Consider the following 19,309-nt stretch of genomic DNA (forward strand, 5'->3'; position numbering starts at 1 on the left):
ATAATACCAACGGGTCAGGACTTTATATGTGTTTTCCTGTATCAAGGCACAATTGGAAGCTTCTTCTAAACTATGTTCCTACATTCTCACGTCTTGCTTCTCTTTTGCAATTTGGTCCTGGGAGCCCATGGGTGCCTACAGTTGGTCATTGACCCTACACTTAAACTTTAACACCTCCCAGCATGGCCAGCGGCAAAGTCAGTCGACCACAAACTCCCACCAGCCGCAGCCTGCTTTACATAGAGTAGTGATGTCGTAAACAAAGCCTATATTTAAAATCCTGGCTCTGCCTCCCTCCACCGAGACAAAATCAGCACATTCCGAGGACAAAGCAGATGTGGAATGCAAATAGAAATATGAATTCCTAATAGTCTTGGAAAATAGCCCAGTGTGTCAACAGTTAACTGTCTTTTCTCATGGTAGGACCATGAAAATACTTGAATTATTTTGCTAAGAGTGCCAACCAACATATATGTAGATGCTTCAGAAATTATACTATTAAATCTACAAGGAAGTTCAACGCAAGACATTGGAAGAATGCAAAACATTTGTGAGCACCAGTGGATCTGAATGGGAAAGCGTGTCTTGTATAATGGTTTTGTTTTTGCTGGTCTACTAAGGGCAGATGCTCAAAAGCTTACCGTGCAAGCAAGACTGGTTGTAGGCAGTCTAGCTTGCTTGTTAGTTCAGCTTCTGATGCACAAAAGGGTTCTCGGTGGCTTTTACCATTCACTGAAAATCCTACGCAAATGCGTATTAAAATGAGCACTCCTTGTAATGCACCTTTTAGCATACAAACTTTTCTGGCAGGTCTGAAGCCTTGGTAACGTGAAGGTAGGAGCATTTTGCTTGAATTTAAAGTCTGAAGTCTGCAAGAGTGGCAGGGCGCATGTTCTGTGTGCATGTGTGTCCCTTGCTTAACAGCTGCGCCTAACAACCGCATCTAAAATCACTGTGGAACTCCTGAACTCGCCTTAACAACAGAGGCTTCATCTGCAGCTGGAAGGAAATTGCTTTTGCCCTTGCTGCTGTTTTCCTCTTGTCCGGAGCTGTGGCGATTATGGGCCTGCACTGTACTGGGCCTGCGCACAAGAGTTGTGCCTACCACTCAGCTCTTGTGCGCAGGCACTAGGCATGTTAAGAACATAAGAATAGCCTTACTGGATCAGACCAATGGTCCATCTAGCCCAGTATCCCATCTTCACGGAGGCCAATCCAAGTTACAAGTACCTGGCAAAACCCCAAATAGTAGCAACATTCCAGAGCTGAGATTGTGATGTCATAATGCCTCATTCCACCAATGCCTAAGAGCCAACCTCATCAGTGATGTCATAATGGCTTGATTGTCCTAAACTTGGCTCACATAAGAATAACCTTATTGGGTCAGTTCAATGGTCCATCTAGTCCAGTATCCCATCTTCACGGAGGCCAATCCTAGTCACAAGTACCTGGCAAAACCCCAAATAGTAGCAGCATTCCAGAGCTGAGATTGTGATGTCATAATGCCTCATTCCACCAATGCCTAAGAGCCAACCTCATCAGTGATGTCACAATGGCTTGATTGTCCTATACTTGGCTCACATAAGAATAGCCTTATTGGGTCAGTTCAATGGTCCATCTAGTCCAGTATCCCATCTTCACGGAGGCCAATCCTAGTCACAAGTACCTGGCAAAACCCCAAATAGTAGCAGCATTCCAGAGCTGAGATTGTGATGTCATAATGCCTCATTCCACCAATGCCTAAGAGCCAACCTCATCAGTGATGTCATAATGGCTTGATTGTCCTAAACTTGGCTCACATAAGAATAACCTTATTGGGTCAGTTCAATGGTCCATCTAGTCCAGTATCCCATCTTCACGGAGGCCAATCCTAGTCACAAGTACCTGGCAAAACCCCAAATAGTAGCAGCATTCCAGAGCTGACATTGTGATGTCATAGTGCCTCATTCCACCAATGTCTAAGAGCTAGCCTCATCGGTGATGTCACGATGGCTTGATTGTCCTATACCTGGCTCACATAAGAATAGCCTTATTGGGTCAGTTCAATGGTCCATCTAGGCCAGTATCCCATCTTCACGGAGGCCAATCCTAGTCACAAGTGCCTGGCAAAAAACCCAAATAGTAGCAGCATTCCATGCCACCGACCAGGGCAAAGCAGTGCTTCTCCCATATCTGTCTCAACAGCAATTTATGGACCTTTCTTCCCCCCAGTACAAGCAGCAAGTATATAACTTGCCGGCCATTTGTGTTGATCATCACCCAGTAAAACAAAAATGCTGTGTAACTCGGTGTTTTCTGACGGTTTGCTGAGTTCTGTGCATCTGCCCTAAGTCAGCTGCTAAATAAAGTGCCATTGGGAACTACTGACTCCTCTGCCGTGAGGCTTGGCAGTTTCTTCTTGCTCCGAGTCACTGCTCCCCTTTGCCACACCTCCTGGGTAGCTCAGCAGTGAGAATGGAACCGTGTGCATGCAGATGACGGATAGCAGTAGTGGTAGCACCATCTAGTTGCCCACAGAACAGTCTGGCTGAGATTCAGAGCAATTTAAGTGGACAGGAGAGGCTTTGGCATGCTGCCCAACTACACAACAGTAACCGGTGCCGCTAAATATAGGGCTCCTTTTACGAAGGCGCGTAATTGTACGTGCTAAACCGCCGGCCGCGCAAGCCACTACCGCCTCCTCTTGAGCAGGCGGTAGTTTTTCGGTTAGCGCGGGGTTTAGCGCGTGATTAAAAGTCGCGTGCGCTAAAGCCACTAACACGTCTTTGTAAAAGGATCCCAAAGTCTCTGACTGCCGATGTTAAAAGTGGGCAGGGCAGGGCTGGTAGAAGGGGAGTCACTGGGGATGAGCTGGCAGCAATATTCAGTTCCACGACCCGCATAGCTAACTCGACCAATTTAGGACAGCTCAAAAGCTGGTTAGGGAGCCTGGCACTGAATTATCTGCACATAACTGTTTTTCCTTAAGTCCCCCAATGCTCCCCTTGGCTCCCCCCAAAATCTCCCCTCCTTCCCTCCCTGTGGTTTATGAAGCCCTCCCCCAGGCCTCTCTGATATCCCTGGTAGTTCTAGTGGGGGCAGGCAGGAGTGAATAGGGTGACCAGAGGTCCGGTAAAACCCAGACAGGTCCTCTTTATAGAGGACTGTCTGGACGCCTGGAGGGATTTCCCAAAACCCGACAGTTTGTCCAGGTTTTGGAAGGCCCCAAGCTTGGGGCCACACCTGGAAGGCCTCCGAGTGCGTGTGGATGTGACGTGACATCCTGCCGCATCCGCACATGTTCGGAGGCCCACCGGACGCCGTCCTGAGCGCGGGGAAAAAGAGACGAAATTCGTGTGGGGCTGCGGCAAAACTGGTCAGGACTGGGGACAGAGTGGAGCAGGGCCATGTGTCCTTTTTTTGGGGGGGGAGGGGTAGCCCTAGGATTGAAGCCCATTTGCTTCTGCGATAGAAACACACTTGGTCCCTGCCAGGACTTAATGTTTCTGTTTCTGTTTTTCTCTCCCTTCCACTTCTTTATTCCCTACCATCACTTTCCAGTATGTCTAGTTAAAGTCTAAATGTTCACAATCCCCTTTTTTTTTCTTTTTAATTTCTTATATATTGTATTAGTTTTATCTTTTATCTTATTTTAACCACGAAACCGGCTAGATACTTGCTGATAGTCGGTATAGTAAAATTTAATAAACTTGAAGAGTGACGGTGGCAGTTGTCAGATTCTGAAACGGGGGTTTGAATGCTTCTTGATGACAGTATTGGTAAAGAAAGTCCTTCTAAATGACACAAAACCTATGAATGTTCTTGCTGTTTGTACAAAGGCGGTATACAAGTCCCCTTTCCCTTTATGAAATGATTTATCCAAGGAAGTGTACAGCAAGTTATTTTTTTATAAATATGGGTACTCTAAGGCCTCCTTTTATGAAACTGCGTTCCTTTGAGCGTCGGGACCAGAGCAGGCCATTCAGCACGGCTCCCAGCGCTAGAAACTGCTTTCGCAGTTTTGTAAAAAAGGGGGGTAAGTGTTTCCCTTTATGTCCTAGCAGGCTCACAATCTAACTATGGTACCTGGGGCAAAGGAACTTTAGGTGACTTGCCCAGAGTAGAGAATGGCATGGAGACAAATTTTCCTCGTCCCCTTGGGAACTTATTTTCCGGTCCCGTCCCAGCAAGTTCTTTTCCTGTCCCTGCCCCATTCTTGCAAGCTCTGTCCTCATCTGCACAAGCCTCAAATGCTTTAAAATCCTAAGTAGCAACATTGTAGAGCTCAGATTGTGATGTCATAATGCCTCATTCCACCAATGCCTAAGCTCCGTCCTCATCTGCACAAGCCTCAAACACTTTAAAATCCTAAGTAGCAACATTCTACAGCTCAGATTGTGATGTCATAATGCTTCATTCCACCAATGTCTAAGCTCCGTCCTCATCTGCACAAGCCTCAAACACTTTAAAATCATAAGTGTTCGAGGCTTGTGCGGTTAAGGCAGAGTTTACAGGAATGGGGCAGGGACAGCAACAAAACTTGCGGGGAGGGGATGTTGAGATCCTGTGGGGAGGGGGACAAATTTGTCCCTCTGTCATTCTCTAGCCCAGAGTCACAAACAGCAGCGCTGGGATTGAACCCACACACTCAGGGTACTGAAGCAGCAGCTCAGACCACACGTCCACCCCTCTAATCCTGCTTGTTACGTAGCTTTTACTCACAGGAGTCTGACTGCGCAAGCGCTTTCACATCATGTCCTTAGACGACTCCATCCAAACTGTGGATTCTGCCAGCAGGGAATGCCAAATTTGATTTCACTTTCTGATCCATGCATTGTTCTTTTCAGAGTCCCTGAAGCCTTCCGAAAAAACCCTCACGGACAAAAGTTAAAAAGCTGAGTCAAGGCCCACCTAGAGATGTTCACCAGTTCCAATCGTCGGCCCCCAGCCACTAAACAAATGTGACTTTACTTTTCTCCTGAGTGTTTGTGTTTTGAAAGGATTATGAATGGTGAAGAGGACAGAAAACACTTTTTTTTTTTTTTTTTTGCATGCCAACAGTTTCAGACATTTCAATTGGTACATATGGAGACCATTAGGGAACAATAGGAAACCCTTGTAGTAAAAGGAATTCAAACTCCACCGAATGCCAGAAACTAGGAGCACAGATGCCAAATCTCACTTGAGAGAAGCTCGTTGCTTTCTCCTGTATGAACAGCTGAATAGGGACTGCAGGTGTTCAAGAGTAGAGAATGACACGGTGACAAAATTCATCACCATTCCCGTCCCTGCGGAAAACCATCTTCATGTCATTCTTTAAGGAAAGAGGGAAGAATCAGAGTATGAATGACCACAACCACTGACCCGCAAGCTTTGCTTTGAAGAAGGCTGGTGTAGAAGGACCGAGGTTGAAACAGAACTACAGAATGACAGTCTCTGGTATCCAGAGCAGATATTGTGATGTCATAATGCCTCATTCCACCAGTGCCTAAGAGCCAATCACATCAGTGATGTCACAATGGCTTCATTATCCTTGGCTCACATAAGAATCAGAGTATGAATGGCCACAACCACTGACCCGCAAGCTTTGCTTTGAAGAATGCTGGTGTAGAAGGACCGAGGTTGAAATAGACACTAGAAAATGACATGGGATTATTTCCCACGGTTATCCGCGGGGACAGGAACGGTGATGAATTTTGTCACCGTGTCATTCTCTATTCAAGAGTTCCTGCCACCAGGTGGCGGGGTCCGTCCAGCTTTTCCACGTAGCGTCTCCCTTGCTAGCAGAGGGTGTAGGATTCGGGGCTCCTGACCACTTTCTGTTTCTTTTCCAGGAACCGATGACCAGGACAGCACCGTCCTGTGCATTTACAAAACTGACAGCGACTGTGTGATGCGGTTCACGTACTCCGAGGACGTCAGTGGGAAGTCTGTCCTCACGGCGCTAAAGGAGCCAGGTTGTTAAAATAGATTTTCTTTTCACCACGGTTTGATGAGCCGGCAGTGAGCCAAAAATAGAAAAGCTGCTCGGATGTTGTCTTCCTTGTGCTTGTAAGATTGTGGGTTAGCTTTGGAACAGCTGAAGGAAGGCGTTGCACGGTGTTGGGGGGGGCCACACCAGAGCATTGCCCAACATCCACACAGCTGCAGCCAGCTAAACCCAAAAATGTCTTGAGGCCTGCCAAGGGAAATAGTCTTGGGCTTCAAGATTAGGGGTTGCGCAGAGATAGCAGACTGCACTGTATTCCTTGGAATAATAGGTTTTAGTTCACCACACTTCTGGATAGCTCCCTGGATATGCCTGTTAAACTTATGTATGTCCTTGGCCTCCACTCCCAGGCCTCAGGGGGGGTCTCCAGAAGGTCATAGAAACATAGAAACATAGAAATAGACGGCAGATAAGGGCCCACGGCCCATCTAGTCTGCCCACCTTAATGTCCCTCCCCTACCTTTGCCCTGTGAAGAGATCCCATGTGCCGATCCCATTTGGCCTTAAAATCAGGCACGCTGCTGGCCTCAATCACCTGTAGTGGAAGACTATTCCAGCGATCAACCACTCTTTCAGTGAAAAAGAATTTCCTGGTGTCACCTCGTAGTTTCCCGCCCCTGATTTTCCACGGATGCCCTCTTGTTGTCGTGGGACCCTTGAAAAAGAAGATATCTTCCTCCGCCTCGATGCGGCCCGTAAGATACTTGAACGTCTCGATCATGTCCCCCCTCTCTCTGCGCTCCTCGAGCGAGTATAGCTGTAATTTGTCAAGCCGTTTTTCGTATGGTAGATCCTTGAGTCCCGAGACCATCCGGGTGGCCATTCTTTGCACCGACTCTTTGCACCGAGGTCCAGCAGAGAGATTTGCATGCCTTTTACTTACTAATCTGTCTCATACATATTCATTGGGGATATCCTGAGTAAAACATCCCACCTCACTGGACACAGAAAAAATAACATCATCATTCCAGATGTGCCCTTTGGTTGGCCCCCTTGTGATTTGCTTGGCATGATACTGTACAATGATGGGTTTTGCCATTGCTGTCTCCTATACAGTGTGACACAAAGACAAAGAAAGGTACCTCAGACAGGTGTACAAGATGCAGGCAAAGTTTATTTTGAACAAACAAATTGTCACGTACAATTAGACCACTTTTTACAGAATACGGGACCCAACACGGTCTGTGTTTCGATCAACACGTCTTCTTTAGGGGGTCCCATAAGATGGGTGGTTACCAAACACACGCAACGAATATGCTGGAGGTGGCCAAGGTCCCTCCGAATGCACAGCCTCGCACGCGGGCGCATGCGCACATCCGCACGTATTTGGACGCTACTGTCTTGAGCTGATGAACACAAAGGAACTTCCATTTGGCTCACACACATAGCACTGCTCCCTTTCCATGTCTAACCACAAAGCTTCATAAAGATCTACATAGGTACCGATACTTGTGAAGCTACTTCCTGGAAATCTGACTGGTAGCCGACCAGACAGATTCTGCTGTGTGCGTGCGTATTTTCGCACAGATCCAAACTAGGTCCTTCTTCCCTCCAGTGCCCGCGGTTCTATTCTAGGGATCAGGATCCTCCCTTGTCCCCATGGGTGGATACCAGTACATAAGAACATAAGCAATGCCTCTGCTGGGTCAGACCTGAGGTCCATCGTGCCCAGCAGCCCGCTCACGCGGCGGCCCCAACAGGTCCAGGACCTGTGCAGTGATCCTCTATCTATACCCTTCTATCCCCCTTTCCAGCAGAAAATTGTCCAATCCTTTCTTAAACCCCAATACCGTACTCTGCCCTATTATGTCCTCTGGAAGCACATTCCAGGTGTCCACCACACGCTGGGTAAAGAAGAACTTCCTAGCATTTGTTTTGAATCTGTCCCCTTTCAGTTTTTCCAAATGCCCTCTTGTTCTTTTATTTTTCGAAACTTTGAAGAATCTGTCCCTCTCTACCTCTCTCTATGCCCTTCATGATCTTGTAAGTCTCTATCATATCCCCTCTAAGTCTCCTCTTCTCCAGGGAAAAGAGTCCCAGTTCCTCCAATCTTTCTCTATCTATCTCTCTCTATTTCTGTCTCTCTCTCTTTCTTTCTATCTCTCTCTCTCTCTCTCTCTCTATTTCTCTCTGTCTCCCTTTCTCTCTCTCTTTCTGTCCCTCTCTACTCTCTCAATGCCCTTCATGATCTTGTAAGTCTCTATCATATCCCCTCTAAGTCTCCTCTTCTCCAGGGAAAAGAGTCCCAGTTCCTCCAATCTTTCTCTATCTCTCTCTCTATTTCTGTGTCTTTCCCTTTCTCTCTCTTTCTTTCTTTCCATCTCTCTCTCTCTTTCTCTCTCTGTCTCCCTTTCTCTCTCTCTTTCTGTCCCTCTCTACTCTCTCTATGCCCCTCATGATCTTATAAGTCTCTCTCATATCCCCTCTAAGTCTCCTCTTCTCCAGGGAAAAGAGTCCCAGTTCCTCCAATCTTTCTCTATCTCTCTCTCTCTCTCTCTATTTCTGTCTCTCTCCCTTTCTCTCTCTCTTTCTTTCTATCTCTCTCTCTCTCTCTCTATTTCTCTCTGTCTCCCTTTCTCTCTCTCTTTCTGTCCCTCTCTACTCTCTCAATGCCCTTCATGATCTTATAAGTCTCTATCATATCCCCTCTAAGTCTCCTCTTCTCCAGGGAAAAGAGACCCAGTTTCTCCAATCTTTCTCTATCACTCTCTCTCTTTCCCTTTCTCTCTCTCTCTATTTCTGTGTCTTTCCCTTTCTCTCTCTCTTTCTTTCTTTCCATCTCTCTCTCTCTGTCTCCCTTTCTCTCTCTCTTTCTGTCCCTCTCTACTCTCTCTATGCCCTTCATGATCTTATAAGTCTCTATCATATCCCCTCTAAGTCTCCTCTTCTCCAGGGAAAAGAGACCCAGTTTCTCCAATCTCTCAGTGTATGAAAAGTTTTCCATCCCCTTTATCAGACGTGTCGCTCTCCTCTGAACCCTCTCGAGTAACGCCATATCCTTCTTAAGGTAGGGCGACCAATATTGGACGCAGTATTCCAGTAGTAAGTTTGTTCTGTCCCAATCAGATCTGAGAGCAGAACCTGCTGAGTTAACAGGCTTTGATGTTCCAACATTGATATGAAAATGGTCTTCCAGCACATCTAGTCCCCGCTAATCCAGACTTATGAGCTAAATGTTAACTTAACCTTTCTCTTTGTTTCTCTACAGAATGTGGAAGTTCCCCAGATGCACTTACGGTCCTGCTAGCTGTCGTGGGAAGTATCTTGCTCGTAGGATTTGCCCTTCTCGCCGTCTGGAAGCTAATTATCACCATCCATGATCGACGAGAGTTTGCTAAGTTTCAGAGTGAGCGCTCTAGGGCCCGATATGAAATGGTAAGTATTCCGCACATCTGTCAGGAACTGAGCATCTTTGTCCAAAAGTATCATTTAGTGCCGAATACGGTCTAGGAATCTCAAAGGCCTTAGCTACAGGTAAAATTCTCTTTCCTCTATTGCCCCAGTCCTAAGTAGGTCCACACATATACAGTTGTACCTTGGTTTACGAGCATAATTCGTTCCAGGAGCATGCTCGTAATCCAAAGCGTTCATATATCAAAGCATAGTTCCCCATAGGATATAATGGAGACTCGGCCGATTCGTTGCTACTACTGCCAGCGACCGACATAAACATGACGGAACTGCAGAGGAGTGAGAAAGGTGATGGAGCAGTGCCAGATCTCCAGGGAAGAGGAGGAGGAAGAAAATCTGTTCCAAGGGGAGAGATGCTGAGCCCACAGTGGGGAGTGTTTATTCCACCTCCCTCTGGATTACCGTGTGGACAGAACGGTTAAGTAACCAGAAGGCAGCTGAATTCAAGAGAACTCTGCTGTTTCCACTGCCAAACCAACCATGTAACTTGCTACCCACTGGGGCCTTGCAGCTTTAACTTTTTTTTTGTTCGTTTTGTGACGTGAGTGCCTACCTTCTTGCCAGCTCCCTCCTCCTTCTTGCCGCAGTGCTCGCTCAAAGCCACGGGCAGCAGTTCCCATGTGCTCCCTGCGGCCGACCCGGAAGCCCTCCCTCCGACGCCGCAATGTCAGAGGGAACACCTCCGGGCCAGCTGCAGGAGGAACGCAGGAGCCGCTGCCCGCGGCCCCAAGCGAACACCACAGCCAGGAGGAGGGAGCCGGCAAGAAGGCAAACATCCAGGGGTGGCAGAGGAAAAAAAACGCATGCCCTCGAGCGGGCCGCCCAGGGCAGCAGGTTGCACACCCTAAAAGGAAAAACTGCAGTGTGGAAGAGAAGCAGAAAGAAAATCTGCAGTCGGTGTGCGTGCATTGCAAGGTGTGGAGAGGGGAATGCGGGATGTTTTACTTTGGGACACGCTCGTTTTCCGAGTCGCAGATTTTGCAAATGTTTTGCTCGTCTTGCAAAACACTCGTAAACCGCGGTTTGACAGTATTTATAGTAATATACCCCCTCTTTTATGAACACATAGCGTGGGTTTTAGCGCTGGCAGCTGCGGTAACTGCTCCGACGCTCATACGAATTCTATGAGCATTAGAGCAGTTACCGCCGCTGTTGACACTAAATCTCGCGCTATGCCTTCGTAAAAGAGGGGGATAGTTAGGAAAAGCAGTATTTATTTATTTATTTAATCTGGAGTTCCTGCACTGCTTTTAACTGCAGGAGCAAAGCAAGGCAGTGTACAATCTATTGAGCAAATAAAAGAAAGTGCAATTTATGAGTTAGGATAGATGAAGTCGTACTCAAATCCATTCAGAACAGGCACAGTAGGACAGAGACAATAGGGTGGGGGTGAAAGGGAGAGCTAGAATTAGAGAGCGTGGGGCCTTTCTCTCAACCCGAGGAAAGCCTAGCCAAATAATAAGGTTTGAACTGCGGTTTTAAAATTCTTGAGTAGGGGCTCGCTATGTTTTGTTTTAAAACCTGGCTCCGGCTCTCGAGGACCGGAATTGCCTACCCCTGGCCTAGCACATAGCTATTTATCTGGAAATGGGCTTCTTGAAAACTGCCCTCACCCCCACTGCCGGTCAAAGTTTGCATTAATGGGTTGTTGGGAATTTTGGGGGGGGGTAGTTTTCCTGGTTGTCTGAGCTCATTGTTTTGCTTTGAGCAAATGCTTCTTGCTGCCACCCAACCCTCCCCGAAGCTGCCACTCTAAGCACCCCTTATCTGCCTAATGGTTAAACTGACCCTGAACACCTTTGTAGTTCGACTACAGCAGGGGTAGGCAATTCCGGTCCTCGAGAGCCGGAACCAGGTCAGGTTTTCAGGATCTCCACAATCAATATGCATGAGATCGATTTGCATCTCAAGGAGGCAGTGCATGCAAATCCATCTCATACATATTCATGGTGGAGATCCTGAAAACCTGATCTGGCTCCGGCTCTCGAGGACCGGAATTGCCTACCCCTGGTCTAGTAGATTCTAAATCAGGGGTGTCCAATGTCGGTCCTCGAGGGCCGCAGTCCAGTCGGGTTTTCAGGATTTCCCCAATGAATATGCATGAGATCTATTTGCATGCACTGCTTTCAATGCATATTCATTGGGGAAATCCTGAAAACCCGACTGGACTGCGGCCCTCGAGGACCGACATTGGACACCCCTGTTCTAAATGCTCATAGCGAGGAGCAGGTAGAACTGATCTATGGTCGGTTGATGAATGGAGGGAACGAGGAGTATATAAAATATTCAACCGGTGGAGATATTCAGGCACCTCATATCATAGTGCGAATGTAAGAAAAAGGATTTTGAATTTAATTCATTCTTCAACTACCGCGTTTCCCCGAAATAAGACCTACCCTAGAAATAAGCCCTAGTTAGATTGCCCCACCCGAAGCACCTCCCGAATGTTGACATTCCCCGATTCGTTGGCGGCAGCGCTTTCTTCCTCCCCCCCCATGTGCAGCATCTTTCCTCCCCGCTCACCCATCCCTTTGCACAGCATCTTTCCATCCCTCCTTCCTATTTCACACAGCAGAACCCCACCGACCCTTCCACTGCGAGAGCAATATACCTCCATTCCAAACAGCGGCATCACTGAAAAGGCTGCTTTGCGGCCTTCCCTGTGAGGGTGCGGATGCTGTGGATATCAGCAGTGGGAAGAGTTTGGGTGCAGTAACATTTTTGGCATAAACTCCAAATCTGAACCCAAAATTTGATCAGCCTCTACTTCGAATATATGCACACACATGCCAAACTCCGAGCAGGGATGTGTGTCAGCATTTGTACAGTACTAAGGCTGGTTCAGGGAGTCTATATTATAAAGGCACATTACCCCCCATGTTGCAATTATAAAATAAGGATCATTTTGGACTTCTCACATAGGCATCCAGTTATGAGGCCTGAAAATGTTGTTTTCTCGTATGTATAAAAAGGACTTATGAAATAACCCCCATGAAAAGCAGAGGAATAAGAATTAATCTCTGGTATAGCAAGCCAAAAGTATCACACACTTTTCCAGTTCTTAAATATTGTATAAAACACAGTCCTTTCTTGTACAGTCAAACCTCAGTTTGCGAGTAACGCGGTTTGCGAAAATTTTGCAAAACACTGGAGCAAACTTTTAACTCGTGAAATGAGTATCTCGTGAAATGAGTATTGACTCGATAAGCGAGCGCAGCCCACCCCCAAACCCTTACTTCTAGCAGACACCACCACCGAGTGCGGCCCACCCTCAAACCCTTACCCCCAGTGGACACCACCGCCTTGCCTATACCGTATCCAGCTCCGCCGGAAACAGGAAGTGTGATCAAAAGGGGGCGGAGCTTGGACAACAGCATGGATGCAATGGCGGGCTGGGCTCTCAACGTATAACCAAGGCTGGTGGGCTGCTGGCAGCTGTTGTGGAGACCCCGGGGTCAGCATGGGAGTCGGGGTGAGTCTGGCAGGGGTAGGCTAGTGCCTGGAGAGTATTGGTGGGGCAGTGGTGGTGTCTGGGGGCTACGTACACATGAACTGGGCCAACGGTGCTATACAGGGTTGGTGGCGGCAGCTGTGGCCATGATACAAGAAGCGCAGCCAGCACCTTGGAGCCAGGGAGCACCATCACCACCTGTACCACCGTTACAACATGAGCCCCCTCTCCAGTTCCCAGAGCTACATGAGCAGCAGTGGAGGCATCACTAATGGTAAGTTTTGGGGATGTGGAACGAATCGTCTGCGTTTCCATTAATTCCTATGGGGACAGTTGCTTTGATATGCGAGTGCTTTGGTTTACAAGCATGCTTCTGGAATGAATTATGCTCGCAAACCAAGGTTCCACTGTATTTTACATTTCAGGAAAAGACAGCTCAAATAGGACTTATCCTAGTCACTGTGAAATCTGTAAATACCATGGCTCACCTTTTTTTCTTTTAGGCATCCAATCCACTCTATAGACAGCCTATCTCAACACATAGTCTTGACATGGTCTTCAACCTACTCAACAAGACTCATAATGGCGCAGTGGACTGATGGCGGCAAAGCTATGAAGTGAAATCCTAGGAGCGCTGCTGGATTACTGCTTGGAAAGATGAGGAAGAAACAACCCTTACCTGTGGGCGAATGCCCTTAAAGCGAGACTGACGACAAATTGCTCAGCAACGCACGCCTTGCAGCTCCTGGAACTGAAGTCCTGCCCGCAGGCTCTTTGGGTGTGTTTTAGGCGATGAGGCGCTGGCAACCTCCTTTCTCAATCCCATACGTCTTAAAACTTTACCCGCTCTTTGCTGCGATTTTGAAAATGCCCGTTTTGCAGCTGAAGCAATCTGCTGCAGCTTTCCACATATCAAGGCAGAAGTCAGTATTCTGAATTCAGGTGGAGGGACATGCCTTAGAGGAGGGATTAGCTAATCTTCAGAGGGTTAGAAAGACTCTAGGATACAACATTTTTAGCAGGGTTTTTTGTTGGTTTTTTGTTTTTTTTTAATAAAAATGAAAATAAGTAAAACCTTTATGCCTAAGTGACATTTTCTCTGTTGTTCCATCTTCAATGCTACTATTGGGTGCATTTAACATAATAAGCCCAGAACAGACGCCGCCATTTTATTTTTGGCTGCTTTCCTAGCTGAGCAGTTTGCACAGAACAGTTTCTAAGAGCACAGTGAGTTTCCATTTTTTTTGGCAACCTTAACGTTTTATTTTGTGTTTGCACATGTTGCTCTATGACGATGGTACTAATGTACAAGTTGCAATATTATTCTCTGTTGTACAGAACAATACAATGATAATGTTACCGTCCTAGAAACAAGTCTCTTTTTCTTTCATGATTTCTCTATATGTGACAGACAGAAATCTAAAAAAAATAAAAAATTATTTATTTAAATATTTATATACCATGTACGGTTTACAAAGATTACAATCATAACAGGTTAAGCACCACATATGAACACAATTGCAAAACAGCACTGATAAGAAAGGAAAAGAAATCCCCCCCAAAACAAAACCCTAACACAGGAAAGCACTAACAAAAAATTGAGTTTTCAGCATTTATTTATTTAAAAATTTAGTTTTGTCTACTCTGTAGAGTTTTTCAAAACGTTGCTCGGCCAGGGAAAATACTCACTACCAAATGTACTTCTCATCTAAGAGGCTTTTACCTATGCAAATGTATTCTGAAACCACCCAGCTGACTGTGGAGGCCCCCAGGATAGCAAAAAGGAAGCCCTCAACTAGAGTGACGATGACGACCCATGTCCAAGAAGACAGGCCTGGTTTCACCCCAGCTGCTGTGTGCCATGGAAATGTAGTTTCACTTCCCCTTTAAAAACAGGACCGTCACCTCTGGCAGAAACTTTAGGGCCACTAAGTTTTGAAGTATAATCAGTTTCATTAAACAGGGCCTCTGAAATTTCTCTACATCCAACAAAAGCGATGGCACGACTTCACAATGAGGAAAAGCTAAAGTGACTAGGTATCTTCAACCTGGAGAAGAGATAGCTCAGGGGAGATATGATAGATGTCTATAAAATACTGAGTGGAGTGGAATGGGAAGATGTGAATTGCTTGCTTACTCTTTCCAAGAATAGTAGGACTAGGGCAATGGTCTCAAACTTGCGGCCCAAGGGCCACATGAGGCCCGCCAGGAACTATTTTGAGGCCCTCGGTATGTTTATCATAATCACAAAAGTAAAATAAAACAGTTTCTTGATCATATGTCTCTTTAGCTATAAATGACAATATTATTATTAAGACTTAGCCAAAAGGAAAGATTTGTAAACTATAAAGAGTTTTACCTCTTGCAAAATTATTTCTTTAATAAGACATTAGCAGTTTTTTTCTGAGGCCCTCCAAGTACCTACAAATCCAAAATGTGGCCCTGCAAAGGATTTGAGTTTGAAACCACTGGACTAGGGGGCATGCATAAAAGCTGCTAAGTAGTAGATTTAAAACAAACCAGAAAAATATTTTTTCAAATAACATGTAATTAAACTCTGGAATTCATTGCTGGAGAATGTGGTGAAAGAAGTGAGCTTAGCAGGGGTTAAAAAAGGTTTGGATCATATCCTAAAACAGAAGTCCATAAGCCATCATGAAAATGTACTTCAGGAAATCCACTCTTATTCCTAGGATAAGCAGCATAAAATCTGTTTTACTCTTTGGGATCTTGTCTGGTACTTGAGACCTGGGTTGACCACTGTTGGAAACAGGATACTGGCCCTAATGAACCTTCAGTCTGACCCAGTACAGAAACTCTTATGTTCTTATAAGATACATTAAATCAAAAATCCCAGTCCACCATCTCATAATATTGGTTATACATATCAAGCTGTTTTTCTTTTAAATACAACTGAGTCTCAAAAGCAGCTTATTTTCTCGGGCAAAATTACCCGATAAGTATTTCAACAGCCGCAAGCTTCCTCACTGGCTCATCAATCCTGAAATTTCTCTCTCTCTCTCTATATATATATAAAGTGCTTAAATATTATATAATAGTTTTACTCATCTAAAATACCAAATAGCGAAGTAATGCCAAACCCAATGCCGACATGCATGGCGTCAGGGCAGGGTAACAAAAACTTTCACCATGGGAGGGAGGTAAAAACTCTTAGAATCGGCTGACAGGATGTCACAGCCGATCGCACGGCCTCCACCAGGTCTCACGGCAGGCCCGGTGGAAACCTGCAAGTCATCGGGAGGGGTGATAGGGTACAGAACCCGGCAGGGAGGGAGTGGGGCTGGGTGCAGAGACTGGCAAGGCAGGGAAGTGAGTGAGTGAGGTTGGGGGGGAGGGGAAAGGTTACTTCGGTTTATATTTGATTATATATGGCACTCAAAATTATTTCTTGTCCAGTAGTTAGTAGTCACATATGTTTTTCTTTTTCTCTCTGAAACACAAGTCGCTTTAAGCACATTTTAAATAGTTCTTTCACCAAGCTATTATAATCTGGAGCAATCTTCCTCTAAATTTAAGAAATACTTCCTATATTCTCTTCAAGCTATCGGCTACGTCCAGATTGAACTTGTTGTACACCACCTGGGGTGAATTTCTTCAAAAAGGCTGTAAATAAATATTACTTCATACACACATACTTGAAGGCTTCTCTTTACTAAATATGCCAAGAATTAATGTTATTTTAATTAATGTAATTCTCATCGGTTTGCATTAATCTTAATATCAACCACTCAGAATTCTTGTCAAGAGTGGGCTGTGAATTAAGTACTTCAGTTAAATAACTCTATTGCTTATTGCCTAAGAAGCCTCTTGGAAGGTTTCAGGGACACAGACTGTGCCCCCATTTTTATTTTGTAATGGTTTCTAGTTTATGGCACTATAGAAGTGCAGATCATTAATTGAGATTAACCACTTTTATGAAGAGATTCACCTAAGGTGCTGCATTAACTAACTAGCAAATGACTGTAAAAAAAAAATCCTTCTAAATAAAAATAGCTTCAAGAGGTTTGAAGATTTTGGCAGATTCAATCCTCCTGCTTTGGCAAGTTTTTACATCACATCCTCAGAGCAGACCTGAGATCATAGCTCTCCCTGTGCTTGGATCTTGCAACACACAAGAGGACCAGGAACCAGAAGGAAGTTCAGTGGTTCTGAACACTGCCAGTCTGCTTTTCAGGATAGCCACAATGATTATGCCCAAGATAGACTTGCATAGCAAGTAGGCATTGCAAGCAAATTTACCACATGCATTTGCACTATGGCTATCTTGAAAATCTGGTTGGCTGGGTTTTCCCATAGGACTGGGTTGGGAACCACTGCCCTAGTATATCTGATGTGAAGAAGTACAAGGGATTTTGTCTGTGCCTTTGTAAGACGGAGAAGACACTATCTGTGTACTGCTAAATGTAATTCTAAGCTAAGACATTCCAAATAGAAAACAAATGATGTTAAGAGTTTAAGCTTCGCTGTTGCTTTATTTCTAGAAATGAACAAGAAAATTGCATCCACTACAATCATAAACAAAAGCCTAGATGAGGTATCCAGCATGTTCTGCACAGAGCAACATAAGAATATCATACAGGGACAGACTATAAGTCCATAAAGCCCAGTATCTTGTTTAACAGTAGCCAACCCAGGTCACAAGTACCTGGTAAGATCCCTGTTTATCCTAGTTATAAGCAGTGGATTTCCCCACATCCATCTTAATAATGGTTTATGCACTTCTCTTTTAGGAAGTTATCTTAACTTTTTTAAACCCTGCTAAGCTAACTGCTTTTATCACATTCTCTGGAATGTTCCAGTTTAATTACACATTGAGTGAAGAAATGTGTTCTCCTGATTGTTTTACATCTACTACTTAATAGCTTCATTACATGCCCCCTAATCCTAGTATTTTTGGAAAGAGTAAACAAGCAACTTATATCTTCCCATTCCACTCCACTCAGTATATTATAATCCTCTATCATGTCTCCCCTGAGCTGTCTCTTCTCCAGGCTGAAGAGCCCTAGCTGCTTTAGCCTTTCCTCAAAGGGAAGTCATCCCATTCCTTTGATCATTTTTGTCACCCTTCTGTACCTTTTCTAATTCTATATAAGAACAAATGAATTGCCACACTCAGTCAAACCAATGGTCGATCTAGCCCAGTATCCTGTTTCCACAGTGGCCAATCCAGATCACAAGTACCTGTCAAAAACCCAAATAGTAGCAACATTCCATGTTACTGATCCCGGGGCGAAAACACTGGCTTCCCTCATATCTTTCTCAATAGCAGACTATGGACTTTTTCCCCGAGAACTTGTCCAAACCTTTTTTAAACCCATACACATTAAGCAGCGGTGGCTAAGAAAGCAAATAGAATGTTAGGAATGATGAGAAAAGGAATAGAAAACAAAGATGAAACGTTTACAATGCCTTTGTATCGCTCTATGATGTGGTCACACCTCAAATGCTGTGTGCAATTCTGGATGCTGCATCTCAAAACATTACAAAGACTGGGGAATGTTTGATGAAGTTATACAGAAATGGGTCTAAAACCAATAAGAGGAAATATTGAGCTCTAGAATGTGTTTCCAGAGGATGTGGTAACAGTGGATATTGTGCTGAGGGCTTCACCATATGCTCAACGGTGACACCTAGATTCTTTTCCTGGGTGGCGATTCCTGCCTCACGTAGCTATAGTTCAGGTTCCTCTTTTCCCCATGCATCATTTTGCACTTGCTCACATTAAAAGTCATTTGTCATTTTGATGCCGAAGCTCAAGGTTCTCTTGCAATTTTTCACAATTCTCTTATGCTGTAACAACTTTGCTCCATCAGCAAATTTACCCTTTTTACTAACGCATAGCATGGGTTTTAGCGCTGGCAGCAGCGGTAACTGCTCTGACGCTCATAGAATTCCTATGAGCATCGGAGCAGTTATGGCTGCTAAAACCCACACTAAGTGTTAGTAAAAGAGGGGGATAATTAATTATCTTACTAGTTATTCCAATCTCTAGATCATTGATTTAATACGTTCAAAAGCACAAACCCTAGCACAGACCCCTGGGAAACCCCACTATTTACAAAAAAATGCAAGGAAAAGGCTGTTAATACAAGAAGGAAAAACCTCAGAATCCTATTAGGGAGAAACCCTCCACCAACTAGAGAGAGTAAATCACTTCATAGGCATAATAGTTCAAAAACAATTGTGCATAAACAGTTCAATATATCTTAGTCAGATGAATAATCTTAACAAGTCACTTATCTTTGAGCGTGTGAGGCTGGATAAACTCATAGCCTGTCTGACCAATAATTGCCAGCTTTTCACCTTATGGCTGCATCAGGGAGAGGCAGGCCTGAGCATAACATCGGCACTCTTCGTGCTCACCAGTGCCCATGCAAAGCCCTATGCTTGCAATTTTTTGTACAGCTGGTGTTTTGAAAGCACAGTTACTTACCGTAACAGGTGTTATCCAGGGACAG

General features: G+C 45.1%; 1 protein-coding gene across 1 annotated transcript in view; it reads left to right on the top strand.

The window, feature by feature from the left end:
- ITGB5 (integrin subunit beta 5) overlaps window positions 1–14,201 on the top strand; it is a 159,411-nt gene extending 145,210 nt beyond the window's left edge. The window contains exons 13-15 of the mRNA XM_033945617.1: window positions 5,814–5,936; window positions 9,177–9,343; window positions 13,334–14,201. Coding sequence (XP_033801508.1) covers window positions 5,814–5,936; window positions 9,177–9,343; window positions 13,334–13,429 — 386 coding nt within the window. The 3' untranslated portion in view covers window positions 13,430–14,201. The remainder of the gene's footprint in view (window positions 1–5,813; window positions 5,937–9,176; window positions 9,344–13,333) is intronic.
- Window positions 14,202–19,309: the final 5,108 nt, after the last annotated feature.

The sequence above is a fragment of the Geotrypetes seraphini genome, chromosome 5, assembly GCF_902459505.1.
Source record: "Geotrypetes seraphini chromosome 5, aGeoSer1.1, whole genome shotgun sequence".
In the NCBI taxonomy this organism is placed as follows: Eukaryota; Metazoa; Chordata; class Amphibia; order Gymnophiona; family Dermophiidae; genus Geotrypetes; species Geotrypetes seraphini.